This window comes from Mirounga angustirostris, unplaced genomic scaffold, assembly GCF_029215605.1.
Source record: "Mirounga angustirostris isolate CCGP_5_RB_7025 unplaced genomic scaffold, mMirAng1.0.hap1 SCAF_5, whole genome shotgun sequence".
Lineage (NCBI taxonomy): Eukaryota > Metazoa > Chordata > Mammalia > Carnivora > Phocidae > Mirounga > Mirounga angustirostris.
Window position 1 is genome coordinate 20,480,695 of NW_026991713.1, and position 21,214 is coordinate 20,501,908.

General features: G+C 40.3%; 1 protein-coding gene across 1 annotated transcript in view; it reads right to left on the reverse strand.

The window, feature by feature from the left end:
• Nucleotides 1–21,214, reverse strand: part of ANO4 (anoctamin 4) — a 396,544-nt gene that overhangs the window by 124,877 nt on the left and 250,453 nt on the right. Inside the window, exons 7-8 of the mRNA XM_045872759.3 lie at nucleotides 19,358–19,402; nucleotides 9,498–9,629 (exon numbers count right to left, since the gene is read on the reverse strand). Of these exons, the coding sequence (XP_045728715.1) occupies nucleotides 9,498–9,629; nucleotides 19,358–19,402 (177 nt within the window). The remainder of the gene's footprint in view (nucleotides 1–9,497; nucleotides 9,630–19,357; nucleotides 19,403–21,214) is intronic.

Sequence of the window (21,214 nt, forward strand, 5' to 3'; positions counted from 1 at the left end):
GAATGCAACCCTGTCACACCTTGATTTTAGCCTGGCGAGACCCATGGCAGACTTCTAACACTTGCATTGTGTTAAGCCATGAAATTCATAGTGATTTTTTTATAGCAGCCATAGAGAACTGGTATATAATGTTTGAGGATAAGACTGGAGCCAGAGTGCCTTACCTTAGAATCCAAGTCCCACTACTTACCGACTGTGTTTCCTTGGGCAAGTTATTTAACCTCTCTGTGACTGTTTCCTCCTCTATAAAAATAGGGATGACAATGCCTTACTCACAGGCCTAATAGTCATCAAAATCCCTACTGTTGTACTGAATTACTTTCTCTGAAATAATCTGAGTTTTGAGAGGGGCCTTCTGGAACTACAATGTTCCAATGAATGACTGACCCTAATGTTGATAGCTTTGGGCCGCACAGCTGGCTGGAGCAGGAGAGCTTTCTGTGGGGTCGGACTCTTAGGCTCCCATACAATTATGGCTGATAAGCAACGTGTAGGTTCAGTTTGGGTGATACCATGTAAAACCACCAAATTGTATTGTACAATGATTTATAAAGATGTCTACCCACAGGTTTGCTTTTATTATTTCTCAAACACGAATATACACTGAAATGGAACACGAGGCTCTTTGCTTTTTAATCAATTCTCAGCTATAATTCTTGCAGAATGTAGTTCAAACAACAAAGATTTACATGAGGTTAGTTTAGGATATACTGCAGTATTTTGCTGATGTCTAAACTCCTCCAAAACATCATAGCCCCAAGCAATTAAGTCTCTAGAACCATGCTGAGGGACCTACCAAAAACAGCCCGTGGAAAAGCCCTACAAGATGTTTGCTCTAAGGAGGTTGCTAAGGAAATGGTTCACTGCTTTATTCACAGCCCTCCCCCCTTTCCCTGGGCGAGAATTTTATTTCTTGCAAATGCTAGGAAAATGCTAAGAAAAGCTCTGCTTCACTAAGGGATTGGTTTTCTTCCTCTCTGACAATCAGAACTATGTGACTTACTGTGTTTCTCCCTCTGCTCTACCCACTATGCTTAAAGCTCAATTTGCTGGCTCATTTATTAACCATCACAGATAGATAGGCTATTGAGGGCTGCAAATCTAAGCCTGTTTTTTTTTTTTAAACTTGAATGCCTGCTCTAAATGATATTCTCCTTAATTCAGAATATTTACTTATATTTTACCATTTTGTTTACCCCACTTCAAATGCTTTAACAAATTCCAAAGGTAATCAGGTATACTTACATGCACCTGTTTGCGCTGGTGTAATGCAGCTGGAAGGTAAACTGTACTTTGGCTCTCCCTATGTGGCACAAACCTGAGGTATCAGCATTGTGGAGAAAACACACTTCTGCTCGCTAATCTGCCATTGATTGGAGTGACTACGAGCAAGCCACTCAGTCTCTCTGACCTTCATCATACACCTGTACCCTCAGAGTTGTAATGCACCTATGGTACAACTCTGGAATACAGTTACAGATAAATGGTGGCTACTACCACCTTATCAACACAACTGTTGCTACCCCTACTTGAAGACAGCCAATTGTCACACAGCCAATTGACTGATTACTACTGTCCGTACCTCACTGCCATGGTTTGCTGGCTTATTCAGAAGGCAGTCAAAGAGAGGTTCCAGAGAACCTCCCACCAACAACCCTTCAGCAACTTTCTTCTGTCCTTACCAGCCCTCACTGCCCCCGGCACCAAGATTTCCATGGTTAGTTCTTTCTTGGGCACAAAGAGCTGTGTTGTTTTGTTATTCCTTAAGATAATGGTCGAAAAGGGGAGAAAAAAGCATGTAAGCCAATTTCACGTCAAGTGGTCTTTTGATGCACACACTTGACATTTCCCACATGCACATGACATATGCATTAAAATGTATGACGTAGGAGTTAAGTGTCAGGCGTTAATCCTGAGAACAGAATTTAACAGCCATAAAACTGGATAGGGAAGATAGTCTATTAGCAAAATTGAGACCAAAAATAAATCAACAAGCCAGGGGTAAATTCAAATAGAACATGGAGACCACAACTGACTGACTAGTTGACTCTGGTTTTCAACTTTCCATATGGATGTTCTGGGTTTAGATGAGAGAACCAGACTCTGGAGTCCCGGCTCTGTCCTCCCAAAGTGGCAACAGTGGCAACTTCCAACTCTGCTGTGCCCTTTCCTGTTAAGTCTCATGATCATAATCATACCCTAGGTGTCACTGGCTGCCAGGCAGGAACTTCTAGCCCTCAGTAGCTCAGAGTCTAGCAGGGGGAGAAAGGCATGTAAGCAAATTTCATGTCAAGGGGTCTTCCGATAATGTCTATTTCATACATGCAGAGGACACATGCTAAAATGTTTTGTGTACAACCAAGCTTTGCAAGGAAATGGGCTGATACTGAGTTATATGTGATATCTATTGTGACTGCAGACTTTTAAAAGCTAGAAATGTAAAAATATATATACATATATAAATAAATACATCATCTCTCACTGGGATGTCTGCAGTTGCCTCCTAACTGGTTCCTGCTTCTAGTCTTGCTTCCTACAGTCTGCTCTTAAAGGAGTTGGAATGGTATTTTCAATAGTTAAGTTAGACTATCACTTCCCTTTGTAAAAGCCAAGGCTGTATATAATCAGCCTCCCTCTTTCCCTTCTAACTCATCTCTGTTGCTGGTCTCATCATTTCTATTCCAGCCACAAAGGTCTTATTTTCACCCACATGTGCTCACAGATTAGGGCCCGTGCTTTGGCTGTTCCCTTACATGGAACCCCCCTCTCGGTTCCCCTCCTCTAGTCTCCTTTAAGTCTTTTTCTAATCACACCTTCTATCTGAGGCCTACGGAAGAATTTCTTTTGAAAATTTAACCTGCACCCACGTCCCCATGCCAGGGTTCTTCATTTTTAACCTCTACTCCTCTTTTTCTCTTTTTCCATAGCATTTATCACATTCTAACATGCTTTACAATTGATTTTTTTAACTGTTTACCTCAACAATACTGACATCCAAGGCTGGAGACCTCTTTGTTGTGGGAACTGCCTGTTCACTCCATCCCCTAGATACCAGCAGCACTCTCAGCTTCCAGTTGTGACCACCAAAAATGTTTCCAGACCTTGCCAAATCATGCACCTACTGAGAACCACTGGTTTATAATTTATTGCCAGTTAGCCCCAACTACAAGGTAAGCTCCAGGAGAACAAGAATCTTGGCCTATTTGTTCACTGTTGATTCCCAAGCACTGAGAACAACAACAGGTATGGGGCGAGCGCATGAATGAGTAACTTTTTAGACATATGCACCTACTAAAAACACAAATTTCAGAATCTTTTACTAGGAAATGGTCAATATTTAATTTCGCCTCATTTTTCATAGGTTTTCATAAAAATAAACTAATGGCAATAAGAGGAATAAAATTACAGGGAGAGACATTTTCCCGCTTATATCTAACACAAACATTTCCTGAAGGGCAATTCAATTGATCTAGTTCTCGAAAGAATGTATCGTATATCTACTATAAAAAATGGCACGCATCTTATCTACATTTCCTTTTCTCTGTCTACCAGCACAAACCTTTCGAGTATCAACCTTAAAAAGTAACTGCCTCACGGATATTACTGCAAAAGCCATTGTAAGAACAAAGGGTGATGACATTTAAGCAGGGTAACATTCACAGGCAAGGAGGTGACAAGGAAAAAAATTAAATCTTAAATGGAATTGTCTGTCATAATTATCAGATTCAACAAGGATGTCAGAGACTGGGTGGTCCTGCCCGAAGGGTGTCCTGTAATAAAAGCCAGTAAAGCAATGGTTCTCAATTGGAGAAAGTGCTGTGATTTTGAGCCCATCCCCTCCCCTCACCCAGGAAAATTTGGCAATGTTTGTAACATTTTTGATCTTCACAACTAAGGGGAGAGGGGGCTGCTCCTAGCATCAAATGGATAGAGGACAATAATCTACTAACCACCCTATAACACACAGGACGGCTCCCTACAACAGAGCCATTCAGTCTAAAACATCAACAGCACAAAAGTTGAAAAATCCTATAAGCAGACTGTAATGCTTAAGACTGTGGAATCTGGAGGCTCCCGGTCTGAATTTGAATTCCCACCCCATCACTGAGACAGACTGCTGAGGTGTTCAGCAAACCTGCTTCCTTTTCCCTCTTGGGCGTACAGAAAGACTAGTTATGTTACCATCCCTTGAGTAGAGTTCATTACATGACTGAATTCTGGTCCATGAAATGTGGGTTTAAGTGCTGTACACCACTTCTTGCCTGGCCCATAAAAACTTCCTACAAAATTACTCATCTCTCTTTTCCTGTCAACAAGATGCAAGGGACCTTGGGGATGGCAGTTACTAGACAGAAGCAGCCTGGGTACCTGAATGACTGTGCGGAGCAGAGACGTTGCGCTTGATCATTCATGGTAACCCACATTAGACAATGATGTGAACAACAAATGAACTTCTACAGTGTTAAAGCACTGATATTTGGGGGTTGTTCCAGTGGGGTGGACTAACCTAGCTATGTGGGCTCCTGCAGATTCCTTAACCTCTTTGTGCTTTATTTTCCTCATCTGCAAAATGGTGACAATAATACCTCCTCTCTCATAGGGTTGTTGTAAGGATTAAGGTTCCTAAAATAGTGTCTGGCATCTAGTAAGAGCTTTCCTATCTGTAGATGTTTGGTGATACCATATAAAATGACCAATAACAGCATATGTGGACTTGCAGACACGTATACTCACTGGTTTGCCTATATTGCTTCTCAAACACTGATAATGTTCAAACAGAATGCGAGGCTATTTGTTTTTTAATTGATTTGTCTCAACTTTAATCTTTTGTACAATGTAGTTCAGAGTATAAAGATTCATGATTAGATTATCCCATGTTGTCTTTATTACTCGCATCCTTACTCCATTCATTTAATAGACAAATATTGAGCATCTGTGGTATGCCAGGGATTGTGTTAAGTATCAGAGATATAATTGTGAGCAAAAACAGACATGGTATATGCCTCCACTGAGTTTAGTTTACCTGGAGGGTTTAAGTATTAATCATATAATACCCAAATAATTACAAAGGTACAGAATTTCAAATTTAAAAAAATGTTACATAGGAAACATGTGACTTAAAGAGAATATAGCAAGGGGAACTAGTCTTTGGAAGGACGAGAGGAGGGCTTCCCTGGGAAGAGTTCTGGAGCTGGGTTTTGAAGATTGAATAAGAGTAAACAAGGGGAAGGGGAAAGAAATGGGAAGAGAATTCCAAGAGAGAAAACAGCATGCGCAAATTCCCTGAGGGAGAGTGCATCCAAAGAACTGAGAGAGGCTGTATGTGTCTGGATCATAAGAAGGGAGGGTGGAAGACAGTGAAGGCAGATAAGGTTGGAGAGGAATTGATCTAAGGCCTTGTGGGTCATCTCAATAATTTTGGTATTTATTCTAAGGTTTTTAAACAGGATTAAATGACATGATTAGAAATGCATTTCAAAAACATCATTCTCTATGCACTTGGGAGAATGGGTTGGAGGTGGGCAAGGATAGAACCAGGGAGACCTGTTACGTTACTTCCAGGTTTCAGAAGTGAGATGATGGTGGACATTGAGAGAAGTTGTTAAGATTAGAGAGACTTAACTTGTAAAATCACCAGACTTTGAAGATATAGTGAATGCAGAAAGTGGAGGTGAAGGAGAGGTCTAGAATAGCTTCCTGACTTTGATTTCAACAACTGCACAAATATTAGTGCTATTTACTAGACCAGGGACAATGGAAGTGGACCACACTGGAGGAGAGAATGGGTTGAATTTGGTCTGAGAGGAGTGTGCAGTGAGCTAACTTCACACTATCTATATTCTTTCTTCACATGATTATTCTATTTTCATTTTATCTATTCATTTATCATTTAACAAATCATTATTAAGCACCAACTATGAGATTCAAAAATGATGATGTAGACATAGCCTTTCAAGAACTTTACTGTCTATATGATTTTATATCAAGAGCTATGATAGAAAAAAATATGTATTATCAAGATATAAAAGAATGCACCTCACCCAGAATTTATTTCTAAAACCTAGAAGTAATATAACTAATCTCCCTGGTTCTATCCCTGCCCACCTCCAATCCATTCTCCCAAGTGCATACATAATGTTGTTTTTGAAAAGCACAACTAAGGTTGGAAATCTTGGGAGGTTTTCTGAAGGAAACACCTCTGATGAAACCTGAAAGAAGGGAGTCTAAGGGAAAGAGTACACCAGGCAGAGGGAAGACCCTGTGCAACAGCAGACAAAAGGGCTCTGTGAGTTAAGAAGGTCAAAGCAGTTCATTATGGATGAAGTGCTCAACAGGAAACGGAAGCAGGAGCTAGTGAGCCAGCTTAGGACTCTGGGCTTTATTCTGAGCACAAAGTATTTTTAAGACTTCTTTTTCATTTTGATCATTATTTATTAAACTCCTAATTTTTTTCTTTTTCCACTACATTCATGTACATGCACACACACACAAATATCTATTCTCTTTTATTCCTAGACAAACACAATATCAAATATTCTGCAAAACCAAGAAGTCACATGGGATTTTGGACTGCATTTAGACAACCAGGAAATCATATTATAAGCCCTAGAGCTCATTAACAAGTTACTTCTGATTACTTTAAACCCATTAGTGTCACCTTAAGGAAGCATCCATCTTTAGGGAATTTTTTTTTATTATTATACCAATCATTTCCAACTGGACAGCCAGCACTCCTCAAGTCTTACTTCTACACATTCATTAAAGGGATGTTGTCCATGCGGCATGACAATTCTCAAAGAGAAAGAAATCCCCACTGCCCATGATGTTCAAGGCCCCTGTTCAATTTTTCATCACCCAACTGCATGATGGAACCGCCTATACTACCCTCTTGATCCCACTGAGGCCTGATTCTTAGGTTTCCTTCCTTCCAGCTATCCCTCTGCTTTTTCCTTCTTGGTTCTCAGGTCTGGAAAGCTCATCTTCCACTGATCACTCCTTTTTCAAACAATAATGCCAGGTTTTCTCACACCCTATGCCCATTCACAGAAAACTACCTGTAGTTCTTCAGACACTCCATTCTGTTTCATGCCCGTATACTTTTTTTTTTTTTTTTGAGAGAGAGAGAGAGAGAGAGAGGGTGGAGAGGGGCAGAGGGAGAAAGAGAGAGAGGATCTCAAGCATGCTCCATGCCCAGTGGGGAGCCTGATGCAGGACTTGATCTCACGACTCTGAGATCATGACCTGAGCCAAAACCAAGAGTGGGACGCTTAGCCAACTTAGCCATGCCCATATACTTTTATACATAAATTATTCTTTCTTGAGATCTGTTCCCCCTACTACCTACCTGGACAAATGTTATCCTTCAAGACCCATCTCAAGCATTTTTGTGTGTGTTCAATTCTTATTTTTGAGAACCTCCCTCAAAATCTGCAGTATGGAGCCCTCTTTCTTTTAAGTAGCAGCCATCATATTGTGAACAATTATTTAAAATGGTCTTTCTGTCTTTACTAGGCTGGGGTAAAGACTGTGTATTATTTATCTTTATATCCTCTGCACCCAGACAGTGCCTGGCAACAAGTAGAAATCAAATCAGAGACTGATGAATGAATTAATTATTCAGTGAACCAATGCCCAACATATCAAAAAAGGTCTCTCAAATTTGTGATAGAGGTGGCTGAGTACCTCTGTGATCCCACAGGCTATCATCCCTCATTTATTATATATATTAAAATACTTATAAAGATATGAATCTTGACTCTATTCTCTAGAGAGCCTGCTGGGTGCCCAGGTGCTTCTGACTTTGAGAACCCTGCTAAAAAATTTGTTCTAAAGCAAGAAAGAACATCAGGAAATGTAACCAGCATGAAGATGAGTAGTAGGAAACCTTCCTCTTCTATCTACCTACATCCATTTGAAGTAAAGCAAAACCCCAGGCACATACCCTATATTTCATTGATTCTTCTAGCCACCTACTTATCCATTCATGTATCTAACCATCTGAAAATTATGAGACGCTCCTGCACTGTGCTAGGTATTCTCAGGCAGTTAAGAAGCAAAGGGAAAATTCTGTATGTAAATCAGACTCTACTCCAGAAGAATTTAAAACATACAATCACTTGTCTAAGAAACTTCAAGATAAACAACACAGGCATAGCAAAGGTTTAAGTTAAGAGCAGGAACATGTCAGCTTTCATCTGTCTTTTTCTCTTAAAAAACACCCATAGGTCTTGATCTTTGAGTTAACATGAAACCCTTTTCATTTCTTATTTTCTCTTGCAGAGGATACAACTAGGATTTTGAGGCCAGGCTGTGAATTTCATGTCTTTTTCAATAACCCTTTTAAATTTTCACATAATGTGGCTGGGTTGGCATCAATCTGACTTGTGGGGATCCAGAGTTTGGCTATTTTAGAGGCTTATAAAGTTGTTTCCCTTGCATTATACATTATTATATATTATATATTATATATTTTGATGCAGAACATCTACTCCTTGATTTTTCTTTTCTTCTTCATCTTCTAGAAGTCCAAAGACATTAACTGATTTTCTGTGCTGAAACATGCCCCCAACCATACATTCCCTGTAACCTGACATCTGCCATTTGGTTTATTTTTTTCTCAAAGTTAACAACCTATTTTTTTTTTTTTCCCAAAAAATCTGTTACCCTCTTCCTCCCCTTGGGGGAGTCCATTTTACTGAAGCTGTCTCTATGGCTGGAGCGGGGAGAGCCAGGAATTCTGGAAGTCTGGCTGAGAGCAAGGCTGGGCCAAACTTATTTATTTGCCTTTTGAGAGGCTGTTTTTGCCTAGTTGTTTAGTCTTTGGCATGCTTTTCTCTCCTACCACTGATTCCCCCCCATCCCAATTTCTTGTCATCTCAAAAGCTTCAGAGTCAATTCTCTATCACTTTTGCAATTCCTCAAAGGCTCAATTACTTAGCCAACCTTTCCCCCTGCATGTCAAAAGTGAGAAATTACTGTTCAGAGACTGTCTGACGGAGAGCCAGCAAGTGGGCTACTCAGGGATATGGCTTTTCCTGGGGGAACTTGGTGAGTTGCTGAAGAAAAGGGAACTGAGAAGTGAACAGAGATTGATTAAGACAAACCAATGACCCCTCTTTTCAACAGGGCCCGGGGTAAACCAATTTCCCTGTCATGTCGGTTATATGCTGATGAGCCTACAGGGGCTCTGAGCACGGGGACTGGCAGAGCCACCAAATAGAAGGATCCTGGGTCTCTGAATCACCATGGAGAAGGTCGTTTACCCAACACACATATGAACACATGTTCTACTATGTCAAACCACTGAGATATGGGGATTGTTTGTTAGAACAGTTAGCTTACCCTAATACAAAAGGGATATGAACACTCACAGGACTTTCAGGGAAGAAAGGCACTAAGCTGTTCCTTCCACATGCCAAGGACTCAAAGGCGTGCAGAAGGCTCTATCACAGCTGCATGTCCTTAGTAAGACAAAGGCTTTCACACGAAACACTCACTGGTGGATCCTTTGCTGGCTGAAAGGGGCAGTGTAGCAGTCATTCTCCTCCAGGTCTGGCAGTGTCTCCTTGTCCAGCCTCATGGGCTTCTTAGGTAACCATCTCCGAAACCTGCTTATTTGTTTATCGATCCTGTGGTACATGAAAGGCAAGACCAAAGGGTACAGCATGTCAGCATTGCCCCATAACACAGGAGGGAAGTCTCCACAGAACCATAATTATGACACCACACACTCCAGGCACTCTCACTGTACATGAGTCCATGATACCCCCGTTTTACAGACAGAAAGAAGAGCGCCTCAACTCCAGTGTTTTTTCGATCTCATCACAGGTCCTCAATATTATTGTCTATGAAATAGTGGCCAAGAGTTATATGTTCACCCACATGCCAATAAATGACCAAGGCTGGAAGGCTCTGGAAAGGAAGTGGACAGCCCCTTAAGCAAAGCAGCAGAGACCTTAACTTCTTACATTCTGCAGGTTCTAGAAACTCATTTTGTATTTGGAAAATTTCCCCATCTTCCCTTGGTTAGGGAAGTGCTCTAGCTGTAGTTAACTTTCAGCAGGGCAGCTGACAGCAATCCCAGTGGGTTGCCTGTGTGCACAGAGCGTGATGTCGTGATTTGCTTCCTGCCTCTCACACCTTCCCTGAGCTGCCTCTCAGCAGACAGCAGGCTGTTCAGCTTTCATTCTGTCTTTCAAGCTGGCTCCATGGCTCAAGGTATGGGGGCATGATGACACATGTGTCACGCTGGCTAGGGCCCACAATGATGCCAAGTCACAGAAAACAACAGTGTCGTTAGGGTGGTTTACAAGGCACAGTTTTCCCCTACCCCCTTCCCAATTCCCTCTGACTTCTGCTGATGAAAACATCTGGCTTCCAAGTGACCAGATTGTCAGTCATTCACAGAAAACCACTAGAAGGAGCAATATGCACAGCACACTTGAAAACAACTGTGCTACCTCAGGTATCTATACCCACTGAAGAAAGTATCTTCTAAGAGCACGTATCAAGTAGCATTTCTGTGAGGCAGAATGAACAGGTACCATACTCATTTTACACATCACAGAAGAGACCCATGGAAGGTATCCAGCTCAAATTACCCAGCCAGTGAATAAAGCCAGGAACAGAATGCAGGTTTTGGACTCTTGATTTTAGGGATCACCCTATCAAAGTAGTTGATACTGGAAATCTTCAATTAAGGGCTACAGAAGGGACGGATTCCTCTAATGAAGAAAATATCTAAATGCCTTCTAGGTCTATTAACTACACATGGAATTTGGGCAGGATTTCATAAAAAAATATTTATATGGCAATTTATCCTTTTCAATGAAACTTCCATGTGAAGGAATTACTTTTCCCATAACCAGTCAGCTCCAAGATGAAAAACAATAGTTAACTCTTTTACCACCTCTTTTATTCTCTGCAGGGCTCCAGTCTCACCACAACCTCCTTCTGCCTAGTGGTGGCTGGCCTTTCTTCAGAACCCCTGAAAATTCAAAGTAGACAGAATCTCACAACTTCTCTAGGACTTTTCTCTCAAAGACAACTCGTACCTACCACATATACACACACACAAATAAAGATTCTACTCAGGGTCATGTTCCCAGAAGAGAATAGTACATTAGAAGGGTCCAAAGCGGTTCCTATCCCCTCCATCCTTCCTCCTCCTGGTCCTCTCCTCCCTCACCACTCCTTAAAGACACTTAAAGTATAGTAACATAATGCACATCAGAGAGACAGTAGAATGTAGTGATTGAGAACATGGAGTTGCAATACCTGGATTCAAATCCTGGCTCTGTAAATATTAGCAGTGTGACCTTGGGCAAGTTATTGAACTTTGCTGTGCCTTAATTTCCTTATCTATAAAGTGGGCATGAAAATAATACTCAGTTCATAGGGCTGTGGTGATTAATCAATATGGACATAAAATCTCCAGAAGAGTGTCCGGTGTATACTAGGTACTGTCTATTATTACAATCTTTTTCCCTCCAAAATAAGAATTTGAGCACCCAGCTTGCCTCTTAACATTGTCTTTCTTTTCAATTCAAAGTTAATTGTGCTTCTTCAGCATCTACAGCTTGTCCAAGTTCAATGATTTAGTCCTTAAATGGACTCATAAATTATACTTCCTAGGCTAAGCTGGTGGCCTTCCCCATAACTCCTGGCTTTATTTAATCTGATTGCCTTTAAACTCATTCAAGAAAGAGGACATTGGCCCAGAGGCTTTTCATAATAGAGCTTTTACCTCCCACACATCTCCAGTCTGTGGCACTAATCGGATTACACTTCGCGAAGTTCACATTCTTACAGAATCTGGGTTCTGCGTACCACAACTGAATTAAATCCAGTTGGGTACAGTGCTCAGCGTGGATAAAAACAAAGCTGTGAAAAAGCAGACATCAATACTCTATGGGAATGAAATGGCAGCTTTCAGCAACAGCTTATAGCACCACAACTTAAATGAAATGTGGAGATGGTGAAGAGAGAGTGGAACAGGGTAATGAAAATGATTCACTGAAAAATGAGGAGGGGCCAGAAGTGGAATGAAGAGAAGGGAGGCTCCTAAAAGAAGCTGGGATGTAGAACTGGGGTGCTTAAATCCTGGTTCTGTTGCTTATCAGCTGTCTGACCTTCCACGAATCACTCACCTTCTTAAGCCTTATTTTAAAATGGACTAATCATCATCATCACCATCTTACTGACCTTGCAGGGTTGTCAGGAAGCCTGTGCTTCCAAAGGATGGTGTGCATGCAATGCTTTGGAGAAGCTGCCAGGCAAACAGTGTTACTGGTAACTTCTTAAGGACCAGGGAGGCTAATATAGAAGTGACGGAAAGCAGAGGAACTGGGCTTTTAAAACATTATGGTGGAATAAAGATATTCAAAAGGTATCTTAAAAACAAAACCCCTGAGACACTGGCTGGGGGTGGGTGTGGGTAAACTGGCCTTCAGTGGGGTAGCCTGAGCCAAAGCAGGAGGGCAAAACATGGACTGTACAGTTCTATCACACATGCTGGTCCATGCTGTGTGCTCTTCAAAATGACAGAAACAAACCCTCAAATGTGGTCAGCGGTTTGTACCCTCTTCTGGGCAGAATGGTTCCTGAAAGATGTGTGTACCCTAATCACTGGAACCTGTGAATATGTCATGTGACATGGCAAAGGGACTGTAAGCAAGGTTATGGACCTTTAGAAACGGAGAGCATACTGGATTACTCAGGTGGACCCAACTTAATCATATGAGCCATTTAAAAGGAGAGAACTTTGCTTAGCATATTACCCTCTAGCTAAGCGCAGTCAGTCAGTCAGAGAAAGACAAATATATGATTTCACTCATCTGTGGAATTTAAGAAACAAAACAGATGAACATAGGGGAAGGGAAGGAAAAATAAAATAAGATGAAATCAGAGAGGGAGACAAACTGTAAGAGACTCTTAACTCTAGGAAACAAACAGGTTGCTGGAGGGGGGGTGGGTGGTGGGATGAGGTAACTGGGTGATGGGCATTAAGGAGGGCACTTGATATAAAGGAGCTCTGGGTGTTATATGCAACTGATGAATCACTAAATTCTACCTCTGAATCTAATAATATACTGTATGTTAATTAAATTGATTTTAAATAGAAAAATAAAAGGAGAGAATTTTCTCTAGCTAGAGATAGCAAAGATGAGGCAGAGGGGGGTGGCAGAGATATTCAAAGTGTGAGAAGGACTCAACTGGCCATTGCTGGCTTTGAAGATGAAGAGGGCCAGCAGCCAGGGAATGCAGGCAGCCTCTAGAAGCTGAGAATGACTTTTGTCTAAGAACCCTACAGAAATTGCACAGAACTGAATTGTGCCAGCAACCTGAACAAGACTGAAGATTATTCTCCCTCATGGCCTCAAGAAGACCCTAGGCCAACCAACACCTCGATGTTAGCCTTGAGAGACCCTGAGCAGAGAAATCAGTTAAGTCTCCTCCCCTGGACTACTGACCTGCAGAATTGTAAAATAATAAATCTGTGTTGTTTTATGCAGCTAAGTTTGCAGGAATCTGTTACAACAGCAATAGGAAATTAATAGACCTCTGAAAACAGTCTTGATCTGATCTTCCCCTTGAGACGTGGCCATGGCTGTTTAGGCTCCCAATGTTGAGGTTAACACTCCACATGCTACTCTACCTGCCAATCCGGTGGCTCTGGGAACAAGGATCTGTTTCTCTGTGGCTGGATGACAACTGGCCACTCTTCAACAAACACTCCCGTCCCAAACTTGCTACTTAGGCATCACTGAGGATCCTCTTCCATAGTGCAAGTAAAAACAGTGCAAAAGCCACCAGGCTGGAAAGCACGAGACCCAAGCTGGGTTTCTGATTCTGCTATTTTTTAAATACTACATGTTGCTTGTGATGTGGGCAATAGTATCTTGGCTATATTCTAAACAAACCTGAATTAATAAAGAGCTTTCTTTTTCACAGTGTAATAGATAACCTTTCATACAGAATGATGGACTCTGAAGTTGAAGTAGGTTCACAACTTGTACATCTCTCTAGGGATGAGTGCCATGCTGGGTAAGTGACTAAACCTCATTGAGTGAATGCACCTGTTTCATGAGTCAGTGGTGAGGACTACACAATATAACAAATATCAGGTGTTTGCTCAATGCCTTATATGTACAAAATGCTCAGTTCAGTGGTGGTATCTAAGATGAAGAAAAAGATGAGGATGATAAACTCTTATGTAGAGTTATCAATGGGAATTTAAAAGCTAAGATTCTCACTTGTATATTGAGGTCTGTGCTCCCATCTTCATCTAATAAACTTCCCTAAAGAGGTAATCCTGAAATTCTCTTAGATATGTGAGTTGAGGAACCGACTAACTAGGAAGTATCCAATTTGTCTCGTTAAGTATAGGAGTTGGGCTTACTTAATAAAGTCTTCACTGACTGGGAAAAGCAAAGAGAAAATGTTGGCTTAATGATTTAGTATTGATTTTGGTTGGACACATCATTTTGTTCCATTTCTGCCATTTATTGAGCAAAAGCCCTCTTATAGACCACACAGGCAAATCAATAAAGAGACATTGGATCAATCATCCACTTGGGCATTTCTGGCCTTAACTTGTCAAGCTAATATCTGGACTAAAATGTGGGTATTTTTATAGAAAGTTGTTATTACAGTAAGTTCAGTGTCGTGTTTCCCCCGCCCTGCCAAGCTCTGGTTCATGGCAGGTCATGTCATGAGTGACTGGAAAGAGCTGCCAGCACAGGAAAGGTGAATGGGCACATACTGCAAGCTGTGTCTTGGAAATGTGCTTTCGGAAGGTTCTGCTTGAACCTCTTTGATCCTTGGTTCCCTTGGCTGCAAAGGGGAGACTATACTACCCACCTTAGTGGGTAGTGATAATTAAAGTGGCGATACCTAAAGAAAAGGCCACATACCAAAGGACTTCACTCCCCACATGCTAAGCCATCAGTAGGCCTTTATAAAGTACCTACTGTGTGCAGATCCCCAACCTGGATGCTGTGGGTATACCCTGAAGAAGACCAAGGCTTTTCTCTTGAGCCACTAACAACCCAGGAGGGAGTATGTACTAATGACAACTTAATTAGGCTAAATGAAATGAAATAGGCTACTTCAGAGACACCTGGTTTTCCCCAGACCAGACTATTATAATAATAGCATCACATTTCAAACAGATTACATTTTTAGGGATGATATACCTAGAGGGAACCTACAGATAAACTTTCCTTTCTTTCTTTTTTTTAAATGGAGGCACCACACAGAGCCCTACATTGCAATAAATGAAGCCCTCCTGGACTGATAACAGTTAGACAGCAGGAGCCTTGGATTTCTTTTTCCTCTTCTGAGAGCCAAGTTTCCTATATTTATAGCCCTCTCCTTGGATAGGAGTTCGGATTCTTTTAGGTCACAAGGCTACTAACTGGGGCACAACCTAAATATCTCATAGAAGAGTCCAAAGGCTTTGGAACATTTACATATATTAATTTTTTAAAACAAGGATGGAAAATACAAGTCATTTGTCATTTGCCTGTATACTCAACTGATAAGATTGCAACTGCACTGAATGTATAATGTAGCAGGGGCAGCAGACATTCTGCCAAATGACTGCAAAGGATAACATTAGGCAGGTATGCATGGGGGAGTGGATGGAAAAGGAATGAGTAGTAATGAGACTTTAGCTACAAGCCACTGACCATAATCAAATTTGTTCCTTTGTAATCACATCTTCTACAGACTATATGTGCAGTATTTGGCGAAGGCAAAAAAAAAAAAAAAGGCAGAAGACAGATGATAAATTCCCTCTCTTTATTGGATAGGCAATTTATAAGGACTAAGTCTGCCCAAAGAGTCAAAGGAGCATTAATTAGACCAAGTACATGATGAAAATAGCATTTACTCGAAGACTATAAGTCTAAACTACATGAGTGTGTTTTATGGGAGTCAGGTGATTTTCAGAAATAAAGATATTTGTGAAAAAATGCTTTCTCTCTCTGCCTGCTCAGAAACATCATAAAATCATTTCCCTTGGCATTAAAGGAGATAAGGTTGTTTCAGGGATGCTTTTGCAAAGTAATGAAATTATCATTTATGTAGATGAAACTAGAAGCTAAATTAAATATCCATATTTAGTATGACATGAGAATTTTAGAACACTGAGTCTATGTTTTATTACTGGTGTACAACCAGGATAGCCAGATGTAGATGTGCCCTTCAATATGGCATATCAGAGCTGGCTACAAAGAGATACTCTCCATTGTCTAAATCTGTTCTGAGGTGAAACAAGAGTTAAAATAGTTACCAAAATTTCTGACAAACTGCACTTTAAAAATGACACCAGATATTGGGCTTCACTAAGGTACACCACTACAGTGATGTGGTAAGCAGTGAAGCTTGTCTTAGAAGGCATTCTGAATCAATGTGTCATACTATGACAATTAGGATTTCTTTTCCCTTCACTTTGAGTCTTCCAGTTATATATAAATGAGTCTTCCAGTTATATCTTTTTATAGTTATGATTTATGCACTTGAAATAACACTAACTTTTTGAGGCCAAAGTTTACTGTTCAGTAAGTTGTTCTTTCAGTTCAAGAAACAAGGATTTCCCAAACTTTTACTCACTTAAAACCTCTCTGCTGCACACATGGAGAATATGTGATTGGTCACTTGTCACAGTCTCCTCTCCTCTGCTTCCTTCCTCTTGGCTACTGTTCTTAAGCCTGTCCCCTCTCTATTTTCCTCTATCTCAAAATTTATCAAGGTAGTAGTGAACTCTCACTGCCTCTGATTCATCAGGGCCTTCTACTCTCCACCAGCTGTAATTTGGGTCTATTACCCTCCTCTCCATGGCTGTCATTCTCAAAATGTAGCCCCACATCAGCCACATTAGCATCACTTAGGATCTTGAGAGAGGTGCAAATTATTGTCCCTCACCTCAGAAACTCCAGGGATGGGCTGGATAATCTGAGTACTAAAAAATCCTGAAGGTAATCCTGAGGTCCACTCAACTTTGAGAACCACCGCTCAGGGAGGCTGCTATCATGGCAGTTTTCACTAACTTCTAAATATTAAAAATTGATTCTCATCTCTCAGCCTCCATCAGAAGCTGAAGAACACCCATTCTTATAGGAACTCTTTCCTGGTCCCTTTGACACTGCCCTCCCTTAGGTTGCCTCCTTCTTATTTTTTTTCATCTTCCTTCCATCTCTTCCTGCCTCCTTAACAAGATTTTCCAAGGAATTGCCATCGGCTCTCTTTTTGCACTTTACATCCTTCCCTGGGGAACTCCATCCACTCCTCTGGCTCAAGTCATGACTTCTATACTTCTGACTCCAAACTGGATTCTCTAGTCTTCCAGTTTCAATTGCTTTGCCATCATTTCCAGAGGCCTTCAGGACACCTATGTGTCAAAGACCTACTTGTGAGTTATAATACAGAATTATTAAAACAAAAATCATCATCTTTCTCACCATACCTGTACCTCTTCTGATTTTTCATATTCCTTTTACCTTCCACATTTTCCCAATCCCTTAGATATAGAAACCTTTCTCTCCCCCATCTCTCAATTTCCAAATATTCGCTAAGTCCTTTTGCCTATAATTTCATAATCTTTCTCATACACTTTGCCTTTTTGCTCTGTAGATTATTTTTCATCTATCCAGGGAGAACTACAATCTGAACGCTCTTTGGAGTAAAAGCTGAAGAGACAGAGAGATTATGGTTTATTTTAAGGAAGAATTTCCTAAAAGTCAGGTGCCCAGAGTTATGTTCTGAAATTCCCTGTCTCCACAGATGTTCAAACATGGGATGGTTGACCATTTAGCAGAGGTTCACGTATCTGTTGAATGGCTGGACTTGATGACATCTGATGTCCAACCCAACCCTGAGATTTATGGTTGCTTTTACCACCATGTTCTTTTAAGTCCTCATTGCTCACCCCTCCCCCATAGTGAGGGCAAATGTTTCAGTTCCAAGTCTGTGTCTGACACTTTAGGCACCCCTGGTTTTTCTATGCTTTTCTATGTGACCTCCTTTTTCCTCACTCAAATCTTCTCACATGTGTAGAGATTCATTTGCTCATTCACCCCACCTACTATGTGCTAGGTGCTGGAAATATAGATTGCAAAAGCCATCCTTGCCTTCACATACCATCCAGGTGGAGAGATGGACATCTACATCATAGATTAGAGCACAGGTCCAGCAATCTTGTGTTTTTATAAGCCCTCCAGGTTATTCTGATGCTGGTTAAAGTTTGAAAACTGTTGAGGACTACTGATATAGGCTAATGTGTTACCTCAGAGTTTTATAGGTGATCATATGACAAGGGACTAATTTAAATCACGGTGAATCCAAATGTCATGGCTGTTGTCTAAGCAAAGAAGAACTGCTAGTAAGGATATTGTGCAGGGAAATTTTAGAAAACACATCTTAGTTTCTTTGGATGTCAATTCTTGTATCATACTTTATTGAGGGTACATGTATTTGAGTAAATCAACTAGAATTTGTCAATTACTCTTACACTTACCATTCTGCATAGCACATAAACAGAGTAAACTTGAATCTTAATTCTCACAGAACTGAACAATAGGATTTTCAGAGAAATGTAATGGTCTCCAAATTTAACCATCAGCTCAGCTCAGGGTAAATGATCACATAACACCAATTAAAATTTTAAAATTAAATTTCCAGTGATCACAACAGAACTGAATTAAAGGATATCACTGATGCTTCCCCCTTTCTCCCTGGCTTCTCAAAAATCGAGAAACAAACTTTAGAAGGATACACAGTACATTAAAGGCAATCTTTAGCCAGTAGAATTTTGGGTGGGTGGGGGAGATTTAAAAAAAAAAAAGGTAAGAAGGGCCTCTGGTAAGGTAATACATCTGCATATTTTATTAACAGAATGTTACTAATATAGGAGGGCCCCACCCATTGGGGGCTAGACAGCTATCAGCTTTTTGAGATCTTGTCTGTCTGCACTTCAAGATTTCAAGTTACTTATGGTGGAGGGTGGGATTTGTGTGGAAAAAAATAACATTCAGACCAAAGACGTGCTGAACAGTGGGGTTTTTTGGTAATTTATCTAATAGAATGGGCTAAAAACAAAAAACAGCCCCAACACACCTGCAGTTAAATTCTGTCCTTCTGCGTGTGGAGAAATCACAAGGAAGATTCTTAGAGAAACATTTCCATCTTTGCTTTTTTCTTTTCAGGCTAACCTGAAATAGCTATTTTTGGATTGTGCATGGCAGCCAGTTTTGCCACGGGACAAAGGCCCATCCTCCCCAGCTTGTATTCCTTGTCACTGTTGGAACAAACAGGCCAGCGTATCAAACACATCATGACAGAGCATGCTACTAACCTGCTCATGAACTTGTATCGGCGGGGCAGGTAATAGATTTTTCTCCTGGAAGAACAGCAAAAATGAAGCCAGTCGAGAAGAAAACCCATCGTCAGTTACAGTTTGAACTAGCAAGGAAGGAAAGGAGATTGAAGATAGAAGCCTGTAAGAGGTGAAGAAGAAAAAACTAAAAAGAGATTAACAGTGAGAAATGTAGTGGGAACATAGGGCATGCATTTTTGAGTAATGAAATCTTATGAAATACTTTCCAGTGGTATTTCTTCCTCTCATTATCATAATTTTTTTATGGTTGCTCCTCACCTACACAGCCTGTGCGATGATTTGGAGCAATTGGTATTTGTATGAATTTAGCCGAGGTCAGCTTTTCTTCAAGGAATGAAGAAATGGATAGCCATCCTCCTGGCTACATGCACAATTTAATGGGCATACTATTATATTAACTAATATTTATACAGCACTTTAGTTTACAGAACACTTCTCTCATTTGACATAGGCAGGGTAATATAAAAATACGTATTTTACAACCAGTATGGGAAGAATACTAATCAGCATCAACATCCTGCTGCAAATAACCACACTGGGGCATACTTCCTAACCACTGGCCCTCATTACAGGTGAATTAAAGGGGTAAAACAAGGAATCTTGGAAAAAATTTTTTAAAAGTGAGACTTGTTAAGGATGTGCTGTACTTCTGTATATCTGCATTTTTTAAAGCATTACAGATTAAAATTTAGGGTGTAATTTGAATGGAGAGCATATGGATTAGATGCTTTATAAAGATGCAATCAGCCTTTCTATAGTTTGGGCTTCCACCAAGGGAGTAGTAATGAAACTAATGTGGTTTATATGCATTCTGAACTGTTACTGAGCTCTCTCACTTAGAGAAAATGGGAAGTCTCTATACAAGTTGATTTGCATATCTGTGAAGACTTAAAAATATATTCATGTTTTTAATAGGTAAAACTAAGAAGAAACAGCAGCAGCAGTGGTTGCTAGGGGTTTGTGCTAGGGTGGGCAGCACAAGGGTTGGACAGATGGAGTAAAGAGGATTTTTAGGGCAGTGAAACTACTCTGGGTGACACCATAATGGTGGATACATGACATTATGGATTTTTCAAGACCCACAGAACTATGCAACCCAAAGAGTGAACCCTAAAGTAAACTATGGACTTTAGAGAATAGTAATAATGTATCGATATCGGTCCATTAATTGTAACAGATATACCACATTAATGCAACCTGTTAACAATAAGGAAACTGTGAATGGGATGGGAGGGGATATATGGGAACACTGTACTATCAACTCAAATTTCTGTAAACCTAAAAATGCCCTAAAATTAGTCTATTAATTAAAAAGAGTCCATATCCATGGACATATAGGTATTTAAGAAGCAAATTTTATTCACAAATTCCCATAAGAAAATTATTCTTCAACTTTGTTTCAAACATGGTAGGAATAAAAATCCAAGGAGACTAAACTTGGGATTCAAATGTGTACTCTACAGAAAAAAATAAATACACATAACATTCTTTGAGGCATTCCATGTAGCCAAACTGATGTTTGTACATTTTGTGGAAGTGATATGGCAGGAAAATTCCTCCTTTGGAAATACATAGATCTTCTTAGGTTAGAGTTATTTATCTGAAACACTGGATAAAATAACAGCACATATTTTAAATGCATCAGGCTGTAGTTAGTGAAGCTATGCTTAGGTAAAATCATGTCAATATTAATAAGGCCAATTAGTGTCCACACATTAACAGTCTTTTCTCCTAAAACTGTCCTGCAGGAACACCTACATTTAAAAAGAAGACTATTATATATAATAGTCTATTCATAGTTAGTATGGTTACCAT